General features: G+C 40.9%; 1 protein-coding gene across 1 annotated transcript in view; it reads right to left on the reverse strand.

Annotated features, from left to right (window-relative positions):
* Positions 1-1,991: 1,991 nt before the first annotated feature.
* The window catches only part of CRYBG1 (crystallin beta-gamma domain containing 1), a 41,895-nt gene continuing 26,522 nt past the window's right edge, over positions 1,992-17,364 (reverse strand). The window contains exons 16-22 of the mRNA XM_054393147.1: positions 15,269-15,378; positions 14,866-14,995; positions 11,023-11,162; positions 9,433-9,556; positions 7,600-7,758; positions 4,587-4,749; positions 1,992-2,080 (exon numbers count right to left, since the gene is read on the reverse strand). Coding sequence (XP_054249122.1) covers positions 1,992-2,080; positions 4,587-4,749; positions 7,600-7,758; positions 9,433-9,556; positions 11,023-11,162; positions 14,866-14,995; positions 15,269-15,378 — 915 coding nt within the window. The remainder of the gene's footprint in view (positions 2,081-4,586; positions 4,750-7,599; positions 7,759-9,432; positions 9,557-11,022; positions 11,163-14,865; positions 14,996-15,268; positions 15,379-17,364) is intronic.

Below are 17,364 nucleotides of genomic sequence, written 5' to 3' on the forward strand. Positions count from 1 at the left end.
CTACCCCCTGGCACAGATTCAGCTGGTGACAGTGTTGATGCAGGTAGGCTAGACATGCTCTTGTCAGCAAGCAGGAGACTCTGTTCCTGCCATGGCCCTGTCACTGCTGGTGGGGGTGAAGTGTCTGCTTCCAAACTTACCATTTTTCCAGGGATGGTCTGCAGAGTGGTCTTCCCTGCAATTACACAGGTAAGTGGTAACCTCTTCATTCAGAGCTGCACACTTTCTGGGCAGTGCTTCCATTAGGGGACAGAAGAAGCAGCCAGGCAACCTGTGGCCCCATGTACAAAAGCATGGGGCCACAGCTGCCTGTCTAGGAGCATTCAAGAACAGGTGCTTGTCTAGGAGAAGCATCCATGCCTCAAGCCACACCACATACTCACTCATGAGCTAGCTGTTAGAGCAATTATGGACAGAAAAAAGGCACCAGACAGAAACAAAACTAAGTGGAAAAGGTCAGCTTTCTACCTTTTAAAAAGAATTTCCATAAGAAGTTACCTAACTTCAATTTATTTGTAAAATGCTATATTATATATAGCAAGAGCACATCAATATGACAAAGTACCACTGTTTAGAACCAGTAACAACACATTTCCTAGGAAGAACTAAAAGCAGCACATTTCAGAGCAACAAAACTTCAGTAGGTCTGTACAGAAGGAAGAAAATGAGTAAGGCACTTCCTCAGAATCCTTTGATGCAAGACAATAGTAGTGAAAGTGTTGTTTTTAAACAGGCTTAACTATGCAAGACAAAGGCCTGGGTGCTCCTAGGAGCAGCTTGTAGTAACACTGGTCTAAGCCAGAACAAAACACAGCAGCATGGTGCTAAACTTTGTTTGTATTTTACCTTTCTGCCAACATTATTTAGGAAAACTTAACAAAGCCTGGTGACGAGCAGGGCAACAGAAGAACCTCCTGTGGCCATCAGTGTGTCTTGGCACAAGCTCTTTACTAAACCAGTAACACTTTGAACAGGCACAGCCCTTGTGACTGGGGACCTCTCTGGGCTTGCCTGTGCCCCTTTACTAGAGCTGCTCTCCAACATCACCAGCAGTCCTTGGGAGTCTGACATTTCCACAGTGACCACAAAGGGCAGTGGCTGAAACATCACTAACCATAGCATTGGTGCTGTTGCTGTGTCTTTACTTTGCCTGAGAGTTTTTGTTTTCTGTAGGTTTTGGAGCTCAGGAAGGCTGTGCCTGCTGGAACTGGTTTTAAGAGGTAAAAATTTTGTCTTGGCAAAGAAGTAAACCCCTGTAACTCAGAAAGTTAAGACAGCCTTGAAGCTGGGCAAGTTCTTCACATTCCAGCCCTCTCTAACAAACACCTCTTAATTTACATCATCTCTACATGAGAAGATCTGTATTTTTTCCCCCTTAATTTAGGACTTACTCTATTAGCACTAACTATATTTGAAGCCAGACATTCAAAATTCTTTGGTTGTGCTGTGTGCTAGCAGCCTTTAAACTTTCAGTAAACATAAGTGTTTCAGTGAAACAAATATATTAATTTCCAGTAGTGAATATTTCTCTGTACTACAGCCAAGTTGCTCTACCCACATACACACTGCACTCGAGTCCTTTATAAAATAAGCTCTTAGTTAATTTTTTTAGCCCTTCTGTCACTTGAAAGCAAACCACCTTTTAAAAATAATTTAACTTTATGCATATTGACTATTCTGGGTTAACTACTCACTGCCACAGGTGTAACTCCATGGGGTCTCTCTCACCTTTAGTTCTTCCACTCTAGCCTGAGGCACACTACCTCTCTCTGGTACATTAAGCTGTGATGATGAAGGACAAAAAAGAACTGGTTGAGAGAGAGTCAAGGGTTTATAGGGATAATAATTGTGGAGGTGAAATCTTTCTGTTGCTTGTTCTTTTCCCAATTGCAAAAAGATGACAAAAGCTCCCATGGCTGATCCTGGATGCCTCAGAGATGGCAGTGCCTGCAATAGTGGCTCATTCAAGTGTCACCTGTGCTCAGCTGGGTTTATACAACCAGGGGTTCCCAACACTGTGTTAACTTCTCTTCGCTGACTGTGTTGACAACGACGTGGTCACGATCGTACTGCGCACCCCCTGCAGAGAGAGGGCAGAGGCCAGGTTAGCCTTGGGAGCAGAGAGAAGTCCTCCAGGGTTCATTGGGATCACAGACAGCTACTCCAGGCTTCATTCATTCATTCATGTATGTTTGAAAAGACTCAGGGTCACCAAGTCCAACTGATCACCCTACTTGACAAGGTTCACCCCTAAACCATATCCCCAAGCACCACATCCAAATGACCTTTAAATGCATCCAGGGTTGGCATCAGGGACAGGTGCTCCAGGGTTCAGGGCAACTCTACCAAGTGCCAGTGTGGACAGTTTCTCTTCTCCCCAAGGCCCTTAAAACACAAATTCATTTCTAACACTGCCTGCTTTTGGAATTCATTTTCAAACAAGCCTGCTCCTCTCCACATCCTTCAGCACCTCAGCTTTTCCAGCTGGGTGGGAAATGGAGGCCATACTGCAGAACAGCCAGGTGTAGCTCCTTTGAGCCTGCCACTTCCCCCAATCACACTTGGCTGTTCAGTTCCCCTGAGCAGTTGTCACTTTGCTCTAAAGATGATGTCTCTGTTGAAATGAGCCCTGCTGCTAACAGACAATACAAGCATGGCCACACCAGGGACAAGCTCTGGGACTCATTTCCTCTTCACCATGGTAATCTAGTGTTGTGAGCAGCTGCATCACAAGCTGCCATACACAGAGGCTCACACCATGTTGAGCTGTTTCTTCTGGCAGCTGAATGTACCCCAGTGCAAAATAACCTCCTCTCTTAGAGGGGCTTCATTTACCCACATGCTGCAATGCCGAGCATGTTCTCATAGAAGAGCACCATTAGTATTCTGACTCCAGAAATGTTCAACTAGAGCTGAAAGGCAGAACTGACAGTTTTTCCTCAGATCCAGTACAGACTACAGAAGTGTAGGACACGTGCATCCCATCTAATACAAGACATCTGCAGTAACAGGCAGCATTCCCACTGGAAGCTGCCGTCTGAGCCAACCATTGCTACAGAGCACCAGGACACTCCTATGGACACTTTCATTCTGCACCCCTATAGCCTCACCCTCCCCAAATGAGCTAAAAACAAGCCCGGCAGCTGAGAGCATTTAAGAGTGGAACAAACGTGGATTCTAGCAGGTATCAGACAGAAGTACCACAGGCACCAGCTGTGCTGCACAGGCAGGCACTTCAAGAGCAGCTCTTTTGTACCAAGGAAATGCCATCCCAAGCACCTTCACTGTTCTCTACCTCAGGAACTTTCTGCCTCAGTGGCTTTCTGGAGCCATTGCCTCCAACCAGAAAGGTCTGATTAACACCAAAATTATTTCTCTCCTCGCTATCACCAGGCAATTATTAAAAACCAGTAAAGACACACAGCAGAAATACTTGCAAAGTTCTTGAGAAAGAGGGGAAAAAGCAGGGAATACCAGGTCAGAGACTGCCATAGGAAAAATAAACCTAACCAGCAGCTACAAAAACCTAACATTAGCTACACAGCTCAATTATCACTTTGTTGGCAGGGTCTGACAGAATGTAAAACCTGTTTTCTTGGGAAAAGATGGGATTTCTGTTCAGTGGAACAAGGGAGTTTGTTTTGATAGAGCTCTGGGCAAGGCTGGGTGCTGTGCCAGTGCATCCACATGGTGGCACTGGAAACTGCATGGTTAACTGCCTTCACCTGCTGGGAAACTGATGAAGAATCTAAGAGTGGATTGAAGAACGGAGCAGCAGAACTGGCACAAACAGGTGATGTTCCTCAAATATGAGCTAACTGTACTTGTTCTTTCATCTTTAGCCTTTTGTTTTTAAGCTCAGAGCACATCTAGACTTTCATCACCAGACCTGTTTAGTGTGAAGTCCTTCAGTTTGAAGTGCAGAACACAGAACTGTTTTACCATGGTTAACTGAAGGCAGCAGAACAGAATTTCTGCTTGTTTGGTGCAACTCAGAACTGACATTAGAAAAAGATATGCAGCACCATTGTGACTAAATACTCTCCCTAACACAGGATGTTAGGGGTTGACAGGGACCTCAGGAGATCTTCAAGTCGTGTTTGCAGTGAGGGGATAGCTATTAATCAATAAATGTAAAAACTCCTTGCATCTAATCACATCAGTGTGCAAGCCTGCCTTGGCTTTCCTAATATCCTTTGGCTACTGCATCTACAACTACTCTGTAAGGAAATCTGCTCTATACAAATGAAAGTTAATGAGAAGCCAGGCTGCTCTTGCTTCAGCATTTTAAATAATTATACTCACATCACCCACTGCCACCTCAAATTAACTGAGGATATCTACAGTGAGTGGACACTGGGAATACAAGATAAGCAAGTACTGTGAGTTACTAAACTGTAGGAAAAATGAAGTGGAGTCCTAGGGCCTGTATAATTCAGAGCTCAGACAAGCTCATCGAGTCCTTTTTGCTTCTAGATGAAAGTCACTAGAACACCATCCTTAATTTATAGGCACGTTCAGTGCCTAGCCCACTGTAAATAGCAGGTGATTAAGACACAATGTAATGAGATAACACATTTGCTTACCTTTGATATCTAAAACCAGCTTGGGTTTCATCTTGCTGTAGATCCTGCCATCAGGACTGATGTGCCAATACTGTTTGTCTTCGTTCCGCTCAAACGACAGCCCGAGCTTAGAGCCAGGGGTGATGAGGTTCCCAACGATGGTCAAGCAGCAATCCTCTGCCAGCTGCATCATCAGAAAGGCAACAGCAGTTACTCAGAGTGCCCTTACTTCTGGTGGCCACTGGTTTTCAGTCAGATAGGAGGTGAGAACAGGATCAAGGAAGTACTTTCCCTAAAGGAATGTATTTTGCCCCAAACACAAGACTCCTTGTTTTCTATTTGGGTTTCTGAGTCCACTCTCCACTCCCTAAGCACATCCAACTAACCATGCTGTATCAGATCAAAAGGCACAGCACCTGCCTCTAGCAGTGGCCAATGACAGATGTTAAGAAGGTTACACATTCCCTCTGCTCTGGGATGTAGCATGGTCCTGGTGACCTCTCCCAGTCGACAGCAGTTACCAGTCCAGAGACCTTTCCATGCAGAGCTGCTGCCTTTCATACTCAGAAGGTTTCTGTCCTATATGTGAATTTGGTAGTCACTACCCACTGAGATCGGCGTAATAACCCTTTTACATGAACACCCTTCTGTGCTGTAACTCTTTGCTTCCATATCTAAACTACCTCTATTAAAAAAAAATTCAATTTTAAAAATAACTCGATAGGCAACTACTAATTTTATTTGATGCTCTCCTCACCTGCCTTCCCCTCCCTTAATTAAAGGGATGTCTTGTCCATGCTGTGCTTGCAGAGACTTCAAGCAGATCATCCCTTAAATTGCACACTAAGAAGTCCTGGCTATTTCATCTCTTCCTTGCATAGGAACCATCCATCTCCTCTGCCTATCCTTTTTTCTGGTTTGTTTTTTTTTGGAGTGTTTTGGTTTTTTGTTTGTTTGTTTTAAATTATTTTTAATCATTTCTAGTTCTGCAATAGGCTTTAGAGATAAAAGACAAAACTGCACAGGATTGAATTTCACAGTGTATCATAAGGCATTTTCTTCTGTGTTCTCTCTACCTAATCATTTGTACTGCTTTATTTCAAAACTCTGCAAGTGCCTTTATGTTAAAAAAGCAGAACTGGCTAAAATCGAGCTTAACCAAAAGGAACATTAAGGCTGTAACAGTAGTACACTAGAGTTCATTGTTCTGTGTGAACAGTGGTTTTCAACAGATCACTGTAAGCCACCTTCTAACTTCTGAATGGACATGAGTGGCAGACCCATGAACAAGCACCCATCTGCCACTCTTGGTATGCCCCTAGATTATGAAACAGACAGTTCTGAAAAGTGGCACTTCTTACTGTCACTGCCTAGAACTAAGGTGCTTTAGTTCTGCAGTTACAGAATTCTTACCTGTATCTGAAGATATTCTCCAATGGGACTTGGAAGACTCAAAGCTGTTAAGTCCACAAGCACACTACTTCACCCAGCTCCAAGAAACTCATCAGGAGTGAGGAGGCCTGAACTCACATCTGCTATTCATATCTGGGAGCAGAATGACTTCCATACCCTGCTCACTGGTTATCCCACCTACCTACAGCAGCCCTTCCTTGAAGACCTCAGGCATGGCTGGAGGTACCATGACTCAGTCCATGAGCTGACCTAAACTCACAGGAAGAAAGGCACAAGTTCTTCCAGTGACCTGTCTGCCTACGTGCAAATGCCTGCCTGCTCAGGAGCTTAACTGTCCTCTTAAAATGTAGTGAAAAGCAATTGTTTGTGCAAAATGCATTTACTGCCCTGCAACAGAGAGATGGCAGAGGTCTGGTAGAGCTCAGTCAGTTGAGATCAACACTGCAAGCTTGCAGGCCACACCTAAGCAATCTAACTGCTGGGTGTTCTCTGTGCACTGAAAAACTGCTTTGTGAGACCCAGAGATGGGGACAAAACCCAGCAGCATTTACCCAAAGCCATGTAACACCACACTGTCTCAACAGGAATACTTTCAGTGCAAGGTTTGAGAGGCACTTTCAAGAAAGAAACCTTTTGTGTGCGATGTTATTAAAGCTTTCAGCTTAACTTTGCATCATTTTGCTGTCTGCATAAATCCCTTTTACTCCTGCATGTGTCCTGCAAACATGCCCAAACAATGCTTGAGCTTATTAACAGTCAGATTCTTCCCTCCAGCACAGATGACATAGTAATAAATGGCTCCCTTTGAAGTTACACAGTCCTACAGAAAAAGTTCACATGATTCTTTGCAGTCAAGCTGCTTAACATTATTATAAAGTAACTTAATTTTGTTTGGCCAGCTTTCCCTACCTCATGCTTCTAAACTGCACATACCTCTGATCACCTCCATGACAATTTGCACATGGTTAGTTTTATGGACTCTGAGAAAAGAAGAACTTCATTTGGAAACTTTGTACAGAGGAATAGAAAAGGGATGAACTTGACAAATATAGGAATAATGAGGGAAAAAAAAATAAAGAGAAAAACCCACCCAAACCCCCAAACCTCTAAAGAGGAGGATTTTATCTTTAAGCTTGCCTGAATGCAGAAGGGGAGAGGATATAACCTACATTCCACTAATCAATCTACTACAAGGTGTGCACAGTTCAAACCATTAGCAGGAAGGGGCTGCATTTTAAAAGGTCTCCCCTGCTTTGACACTTCTGTAGTATTTTCACTGTGGAGAAAGAGGACATGAATGTGGAAGGAGCTCATGAAGAGCAATCTGGTGCTGATTGTACTTATGAGGCTACTGGTCTATAGAGGAAAAGGAAATCATACCTTAAATCTCTCAATTTTTTTCAGTTACATCAACAAAGGTAAAGTACAACCAGCTTGTATCACCTGACAAAAAGCCAATAAAAAAAAACTTCAAACACCCCCCCCCAAGCCTATGAAAAGATATTACACAGTTGAAATGGAATAAGGCTATAAAAGAAATGAAGGTGATTGAGTAGCAAATTAACTCAGAAAGTCTTATTGGCGAGGAAAAGGGAAAATTCACATTGAACTTGAGCCTCACCCGGCTCCTTATGAATCCGTCCTGATAAAGCCAGATCTGATCATCTGAGTCTGTATCTTCTGTAGCCTGTATTCTGAGGAGGTTCAGATTGTCCAAGTTTCCATCAGCTGACATAAACTTTCCCGTTTCCTTGTTCCGAAGCCTGAAGTAGACACGTTTCTGCAGAGAACAACAGAGCTCCTGAGCCACAGTCTCAGCACAGAACACATCCTGCAATTGCTGTGCACTGCTGAACCTCTTCCTCTTAGAAAGCTTCTTTTGTCTAGCTGAAAATTTAATCCCAAAGTCCATCAATGCCTAGGACAAGACAAGCTTTGAAGATTTGCCATTCTGCATGGAGAGCTTTAGACTTTCGTACGCTCTGACATCACCAGAGAGTGAAAAGCTAAGGCATTTTAATTCTGAGCAACACGAACTTCCCTCTACTGACTTCCTGTAGAGATGTGCCCAGTTCTGGAGCCTTCACCATAGGAAGGACACGGACCTGATGGAGCTGGTCCAGAGGAGGGCCACAAAGATGATCAGGGGGCTGGGCATCTCTGCTATGAGGAGAGGCTGAGTGAGCTGCGGGTGTTCAGCCTGGAGAAGGGAAGGCTCTAGGAAGAGCTAATAGCAGCCTGCCAGTGCCTGAATGGAGCCTACAAGAAAGCTGCAGAGGGACTGTTTGCAAAGGCCTGCAGGGACAGGACAAGGGGCAATGGTTTAAAATTAGAGGAGAATTAACCTGGATGTTAGGAGCAAGTTCCGCACCATGAGGGTTCTGGAACACTGCAACAGGTTGCTCAGGGAAGTGGTTGAGGCCCCATCCCTGGAGGTATTCAAGGTCAGGCTGGGCAAGACTCTGAGCAACCTGATCTAGAGGAGGATGTCCCTGCTGACTGCAGGGGGCTTGGACTTGATGACCTTTGGAGGTCCCTTCCAACCCAAACCATTCTATGATTCCATGCCCTTAGCTTTCATCAAGGCTGCACTGATGCAGTGCTGCTTATTTTACTTGCAGCAAGTATTAGGCTGCACATTCATGATGCAGCTTAATACACATTAGCATGTCTCTTGAGACAAGCTCTCAGCCAGGACAGCCAAAATATATGATTCCTAACTCTGCTCAAGGCTGTACAAAGGCAACACCATGACAGCAAGCAAGTGCATTTGGTTACAGGCAGGAGCAATGTGTGTAATAGAAAAAGTTGTTTCCTCAATAAAGATGGCTCAGCAAGAATCTCAAATGTTGAAACTCACAGGAGTGCTGGCTGCAGCACTGGACCAAATCACATAGTCCTTATTTAGAGAACAAAATGAAAAGGATGCCACAAGAATAAGTTTTGAATTAGATTTGCAAATTATTCTGGTAAGTAATAAGCAGGGAAGGACCTTCCCCTCTAAATCACCACAAAATCATTGCTAATTGAAGCATCCAGTTCTCTTGTTCTTCCCAAAATAATGCAGGCAGTACAGCCAGCAACTAGTTGGGTGCTAATTATTAAAAAGAAAAAAGAAACCCTTTAAAATATTTTTTTTAAATATAGTAGTCACAGGCATTGTTTGCTAAAATAATTTAGCCAAACTTTATATATGCTGTCTTCAATAATTTCCTTTAAAATATATGCTTCATGAAGAGCTCAGGCAGCAGAACTGCAGAGCCAGGCAGCAGCAGCAGCAGCAGCGAAAAGCTTTTGGTACAAAGTGAAACTGTAAAGCAATTTCTTTACAAAAATTTCCACTGCTGAAGCTGGTGACATGCATCAAGCACTGCTTTCAGCTGTGTAATATCCCCCCAGCTCCATGAGAAAATATAAATCAGCACCTGACAATCTCCTGCCAGGGCCTGCTCACCTGCAGCAGAGGTCTGAGAGATCCTATCTGACGATAGCCACTCACTTGATGCCAGTCTGGAATCTCGTGTGGTGAGAGCAACATCTGACGCCCCCTGTAGTTGCTGTGCTCATAAATTATCCATCTGGGGGGGGGGGGGGGGGAGGGGGAAGAAAATGAAATTAAAAAAAAAAAAGACAGAATGCTTTTATTGCCAAATCCTGCTTTGGAATCAGTAAATAGGTTTAATAGGAATCTGTCCAACAAAGCAGCAGTGTTTGGCTATGGAAAGCCAATGGACTTCTTTATAACAGCTCTTCAGAAATTACAAAACCACATCCTGGTGTAGATCAGCCACACTCAGATGAGTATACTGGAGTTCACAGTTTGAAGTTATGTTCTTTAAAAATCACTGGGGAGACCTAACAGCAGCCTTCCAATACCTGAAGGGGGCCAAAAGAAGGCTGCAGAGGGACTGCTTCCAAAGGTCTGCAGTGATAGGATGAAGGGCAATGGTTTGAAATGATGGAAGAGCAGATTTAGATTGGATGTGAGGAACAAGTTCTGCACCATGAGGGTGGTGGAACACTGCAACAGATTGCCCAGGGAGGTAGTTGAGGCCCCATCAACTATCTTGTGGTTATGGAGAAAGAGGCTGAAGTCCTAGAAAGCTTATGGATGTGGAGCATGTACCTTTTCTTATGCCCTTAATATTTCAAACTCCAGTTCAATGTGCTGAGGAAGCTCCTTGACCAGTTTGCCTAGTGGGACACATGGTTTGCTCTCCAGCTCTCCTGTTAGCTGTCCACTTGAGGGCAGTCTTAAGCTAGCCAGCAGCATTTCTCTAGCACACACCTTGGAAATTTGCCTCTTCGAAGGAACATATTTAAATGCCAAGCAACAGAAACCTGGATCTGTTGTTGAAAAATGGAAGTCACATCCCTCACGTTAGCAAAAAATCCTGACCATATAGTTGGGGCAAGTATCTTAGAGGCAGAGGTAAACAAAAGGAAAAACACAAAAAAGAAATTTAGCAGAGCTGCTGGAGCACTGGAAGCACGCAGCACTATAGTTTTCAAAACACTGCCAGGCAGTTTTTAACCTGCATCACAGACTATTTGGTGGTTTTGTTTGTTTGTTTGTTTTCATGATCTTAAAAACTAGAGAATATGACTGCTTAAACAGAGCTGAAAAAATTTAACTGCTAATTTTACAACCAATATTCTGATTCAATTCCTGAAGTAAAAGGGACCATTTCAACTGATGATACAGATCACAAACTGAATAATATTTTTATGACTGAGACCTAGGCCAAGAGCATAGAAGTTGGGTTTATGATGCTGTGTGAGCTGGTTTTTATCATATGAGTAAAGGCATCACTTTCCTTGTGAGCTTTATCCAAATTCATTTAATTTTCTAGCACAGAGCACTGGTCAGTGATGACAAAATTGTTGAACCAGAATGTGAAAAAGTTGGGTAATAAAAAATTGTATTAAAGCACTGCACACATGGTGATATTCCAGTTTCACACTCCTCTGTTTCCAACACCAGTAACTTTTCTGGTGAATAGGTAAATCATTTGAGAGAACCAACAACTGACTTTAAACTTACATGCCACCAAGGACTTGAACTGAAGCTACTTGAGGGCTGTATCCCAGGAACTGCAGATTTAAGATTTCTGTGCTGAATTCCATTTTCTTTCCTTGGAAATCCACCTTCTCAAAAAGAGCTATGCATGGCTCAGACAGCTCCTGCAAAAGGAAGAAAAGCACTTTCAGAGGATGTTACAACTCCAGCTGCTGACTGATGATTACTCCACACATCCCTTTTATTTCAGAGGTTTCTTCTTGACTGTTTAGAATCAAAGACCCTCAATAATGTTTTTGCTCTGCAATAGGCTACTTAAAAGAACCTCAAAAGGCAAGAAAAAGCCCTTCTACAAACAGGAAAGTGATCTGCTTGCATGGAACATAAATTTCCCTATCTTAAGGCATACACCAATGTCTCTGTGGTTGATTCTTGCATAAGATCTTACCGTGTTTTAAAATACATCTTAATCAGTGCCATACCCCTCCTCTAGTGCACTAATCTCCACTCCCTGCAGGAGCTTTCACCTCAGATCTGAGCACACAGTAAGGTAACACTGATTTCTACAGCTTCAAATGATGACAGTCTTCTCAGCATTGCTTATAACCTACCGCTCTCGTTTTTAACCCTTGTAAGTAGAGGATATGGGAATGTGAGATCTCTGACTTAAGACAAAAGCTTGAAGATTGATACTTCTGACATAAGATTCATGACTCAGGCAAAATCTGTACCAGCCAAACTGTCTGGATTGCCACAGGGAGGTGATTCTTCTCCCTCTCTGACAAAATGCTTCTGCTGTCAGGTATTCTGCCCACATGAAGCTCTCTGCATCACTGAATCCATTTTAAATGTCTTCTGCATAACTAACCTTGGACTCTTTTCCATGTGGCAAGGTGGACTGGAGATAACCTCTCACAATTAAGGCTTTCCCCTGGAAACTCTAAGAGTTTGACATTCCTCAGGGTGCAGTCAATCCAGCTTGAGTGTCCTAGTGTGACAGTTTATGCTCACAGACAGAAGTGACCCTGCCACTCCCTTTCCTGCAAGCCTTCCATCAATGACTGCATAAAGCCAAGGCCACAGCCAGAGGAGCTCCTTCCTGCTGCCATGCTGCAAACACATCAGCTGGCTCGGGAGCGCCTGGCGTGCCGCGCAGCCTCGACAGACACACCTGGCCTCGGGCGTGGAAACAGGGCCCCCAGGCCAGCAGATATCCCTGCTCCCATCTAACTTTGTTAGGCAAGACCTCATGTCTGCCCATTTCTAGATAGTGCCTAAATTCTCTTTAATCTTCCTTTTGATGTGGAAGGGCCTGGATGACGAGGTTGCAGGAGCGTCGCCATCGCCTCCCCAGCGCTCCAGGTCGTTGCACAGCAGCTGAGCTGTGCTTGCCAGGAAAAGGCCTTTCAGCTTACTCCAAAACCAGAGTCTGATCATCCCTACTGTGAAAGGCTAACACCAGTTAACTGTCATGTGTCATCACAGCTGAAGAACCCAAGAGGAGCAGTCACAGCACCGTGATGTCCCAGTGTCTCAGCTCCTCAGCCCTTCCACAGACTTGTACCTGCACTCTGAGACATGCAACTGGCCAGGCAGCAGCCCTTGAGCCATATGGAGTGCTTCAGAAATAATGTGCTTCCAAAGAAAACATAGACAGAAAAGGAAATCCTCCCAATTTCTGCCACACCTTCCTCTCTGGGCACTTTTTAGACTTAGCAGCCAACACTGTTATAGAAAAAGCTCCCTGCAGAGAGACGTGCAAGGTCAGCTCAAGAGTTTTCTGTCTACTTCCCATGTACTGCACTGCTGAAGCTTCTGGGAGCTACATTTAGTTATTTCACAGAGCTGCTTATTAAGAAGTATTTTCAACATGACTGCTCACAGACAAACCACAGTCATGGCTGGCTTTTGTAGTATGTTCAGGAAAAAGAATTTGTAGCAAATTCAAGAAAGAAAGCTGTTGGTTTATAGCTGCAGCATGAGGATGCAGAGCATGCAAAGCCAAGATACAGCAGTGTGAAAACCCCAAACCCCTGAGCTAATGAACAGAAGGCCTTTTCACTTTCACTTCCAAGTTTACCAGATATTCCTTGCATTTCCTTTCTTTGTGATCCCTTAGAAACTGATCCCTGCAAAGGGAAGTCAAACTAGGTAAGCACAGCAATGTGACATATTAAAATAGCATTGTATAGAAATGAGAATCATGACGAAAGTTATGGGAATGGCAGGTGGTGGGGGAGGAATCAAGATTGGCACTGCCCAAAGGACCCCAAATCCCCAAAGAAATCTGACAGGTAAAACCAGTATCTAGAGGAGTAAGGTTCAGGCTTTTGTAAAGTTATTGGAAAATGAACAGTGCAATATGATCATTTCCACCTAACTTGGCCTCTGTATGCTGTTTTGCTAAGAAACTGCTGAGCAAAGCAACCTATTTTCCTTTTCTCTGCAGGTTGTAAGCTCTAAAGAAGGAAGCAGCAGCCTGGGACTTGCAGACAGGTGCAGCTGCACACTGCTGTCTGAAGTGTGATAAATTGTAGGGCCCTACAAGTTTCAGAAGTTGTGAGAACTTAAAGAGGTACAGAACTGGCACAGAGCTGCTTTAACACAACAGCCTGTCACAAACAACAAATCCTTCAAGATTAAGCTTGATTCTTGCAGTTTGAAACAAGCATTTTAAGCCCAAGAACTCAATCCTGGCACGTACAAAAGAACCTGTTTGAATTTGTGGTGATCACTCACCGAGCTTGGCTAGAAATATTTCTTAACCTGATCTGTCTCCTGGACAACCAAAGAGCTCAGAAGGCAGATGTACTCGCTGCAGATGTTTGTTTATGCTCTACATCAAAATGCTCCAGAGGCATGAAAGAGGATGACACAGTTCTTCATCAACTGCTGCATCACTGACAGGTTACCAAAATTACAGTGGAGTGCAACAGTTGCCAGATTTGAAGAAAGGAGTCCATAGTGTACTCCTCCTTTTTAAAAACTTCATGCAGCCCTGAGTTCCTGGATTCTTCACCACATTCTGCTAGTAATTACTTTGATCTTACAAGATACTTGCAGATTCCAGAAGTGATCCATCATAATGATTAGTTCTAGACTTGAGCAAACTTGTTGCTCATCACTGATGTGTACAAAATACGTAAATGCTGTTTAGTTTGTAACCACCACACACAACACCACCACCACCACTGTCTGATTTTGCCAGCTGGCACTGGGTGTTGCTTTCCTTTATCTAGAAGGGTGCATTATTTTGTGATTAACTCTAAGTGCATTTCCCTGCTGACAGCAATAGTCTTTTTTAATTACATGTATGTCATGCAAAGTTGCTTGGTTAAGGCTGCTTTTTAAACACACAGATATTTCTTCACACTGTCCTACTGACATTTCCCAACCCAGTCTAAATGGTCTCTCCTAGGGGGAAATAAAGAGTCTGTCTGATACATCCTCAGCTCTTTTTACTGAATCACAGGAGGGCAGGGGTTGGAAGGGACCCCCAGAGATCATCTGAGTGCAACCTGCCAGAGCAGGATCACCCAGGGTAGGTCACACAGGAACCAGGCAGGTTTTGAATGTCTCCAGAGAAGGAGACTCCACAACCTCTCTGGGCAGCCTGTTCCAGTTATAAGCTGTTACTAAGAAGTGCGATTCCAGGCAGCTGCTTCTGTGAAGTCCTCTCTTCTGCAAAAACAGAGGTCAAAACCACCTGGCGGCAGTTAGACATTTAACTGCTACTGCACAAACCCAAACATGGGACAAAACCCTTCTCTGTTGTTTGTGAGTCTCCAGCATTTTCCCTGTTGCAGGAAGTCAGAGCCACCAGAGAACTTCTCTTAACTTCACAACGTCTCTAAGAGCTTTACTTACAACGATTATAATCCGCAGAGATTTTAGCACTGCTTGGGGCGAACATCCCATCGCTGTCAGATCAGGATAGATTCCTTCTTCCAACACATACTGGTTACCAGAAAATTCTTCCTGGTCATACATTATGCAGCTGCAGGAAGAAGGAGAAGAAATTGCCTCTTAAGAATTCTGTGCAAGTAACATGCTGCTAAGAGTTTCTCAGCCTTTAGCAGGAGCTGCTGCCAGAAATGTTATTTACAATGGTTTGTCCTGACAAGCTGAAGACTGATGTGCAGGCTGCAAAGCATTGTTCTCTGTCAGCCCCCACATGTGAAACCACTTCAAGTGTTAGGAAGCTAGGAAAGTTTTTCCACAAACTTTCAGCATTTGAATGATTTTGCAATATTCATTCAATAGAACTTACCTGCCACCCAAAATTTTTGAAGACTTCACAGTGAACGACTCAAGACACCTTGTGCTGTTTTCAAATATTTGGCAGCTGCCCTTGAATTCAGGCTCTGAAAATAACTGGACCTTTAAAAAGTGATAAAGATCTTTAAATACAATTCATTCTTCAACCCTCAGTAATACCTGTCTACCATTACTTCTACAGTTAGATTCAAACATCCTCAAAACACCTCAGCCACACGTGTGTTATTGTTACCTCTTCACTGGTGCAGCCCCTGCTGAAGACAGCAAGGTAGCAATACCAATAAGTTCCCCCTGCTGTAAATCGCTCAGCAAAACACCAAATCATCAAACCACCACTGACAAAGAGCCTCCTTGGTCTGTCTGCTGGTGAAGAGTTGGAGTTCAAAATTCCCACAGAATGGCCAGAACGGGCACAACTTCACCAAAGGGCCAGAAAAGGGGTTTGGCTTGGATTACTAATTTTCAAATTTCAATTCCATTTAATGATTGAATTTAATAGATATCATTTAGAATATTTCTATATAGTAATATATATAATTTAATTTTCAAATTTCAATTCCATTTAATGATTGAATTTAATAGATATCATTTAGAATATTTCTATATAGTAATATATATAATTTAATTTTCAAATTTCAATTCCATTTAATGATTGAATTTAATAGATATCATTTAGAATATTTCTATATAGTAATATATATAATTTAATTTTCAAATTTCAATTCCATTTAATGATTGAATTTAATAGATATCATTTAGAATATTTCTATATAGTAATATATATAATTTAATTTTCAAATTTCAATTCCATTTAATGATTGAATTTAATAGATATCATTTAGAATATTTCTATATAGTAATATATATAATTTAATTTTCAAATTTCAATTCCATTTAATGATTGAATTTAATAGATATCATTTAGAATATTTCTATATAGTAATATATATAATTTAATTTTCAAATTTCAATTCCATTTAATGATTGAATTTAATAGATATCATTTAGAATATTTCTATATAGTAATATATATAATTTAATTTTCAAATTTCAATTCCATTTAATGATTGAATTTAATAGATATCATTTAGAATATTTCTATATAGTAATATATATAATTTAATTTTCAAATTTCAATTCCATTTAATGATTGAATTTAATAGATATCATTTAGAATATTTCTATATAGTAATATATATAATTTAATTTTCAAATTTCAATTCCATTTAATGATTGAATTTAATAGATATCATTTAGAATATTTCTATATAGTAATATATATAATTTAATTTTCAAATTTCAATTCCATTTAATGATTGAATTTAATAGATATCATTTAGAATATTTCTATATAGTAATATATATAATTTAATTTTCAAATTTCAATTCCATTTAATGATTGAATTTAATAGATATCATTTAGAATATTTCTATATAGTAATATATATAATTTAATTTTCAAATTTCAATTCCATTTAATGATTGAATTTAATAGATATCATTTAGAATATTTCTATATAGTAATATATATAATTTAATTTTCAAATTTCAATTCCATTTAATGATTGAATTTAATAGATATCATTTAGAATATTTCTATATAGTAATATATATAATTTAATTTTCAAATTTCAATTCCATTTAATGATTGAATTTAATAGATATCATTTAGAATATTTCTATATAGTAATATATATAATTTAATTTTCAAATTTCAATTCCATTTAATGATTGAATTTAATAGATATCATTTAGAATTTTTTATATATTAATATATATAATTTAATTTTCAAATTTCAATTCCATTTAATGATTGAATTTAATAGATATCATTTAGAATATTTCTATATAGTAATATATATAATTTAATTTTCAAATTTCAATTCCATTTAATGATTGAATTTAATAGATATCATTTAGAATATTTCTATATAGTAATATATATAATTTAATTTTCAAATTTCAATTCCATTTAATGATTGAATTTAATAGATATCATTTAGAATTTTTTATATATTAATATATATAATTTAATTTTCAAATTTCAATTCCATTTAATGATTGAATTTAATAGATATAATTTAGAAT

This window comes from Indicator indicator, chromosome 27, assembly GCF_027791375.1.
Source record: "Indicator indicator isolate 239-I01 chromosome 27, UM_Iind_1.1, whole genome shotgun sequence".
NCBI lineage: Eukaryota > Metazoa > Chordata > Aves > Piciformes > Indicatoridae > Indicator > Indicator indicator.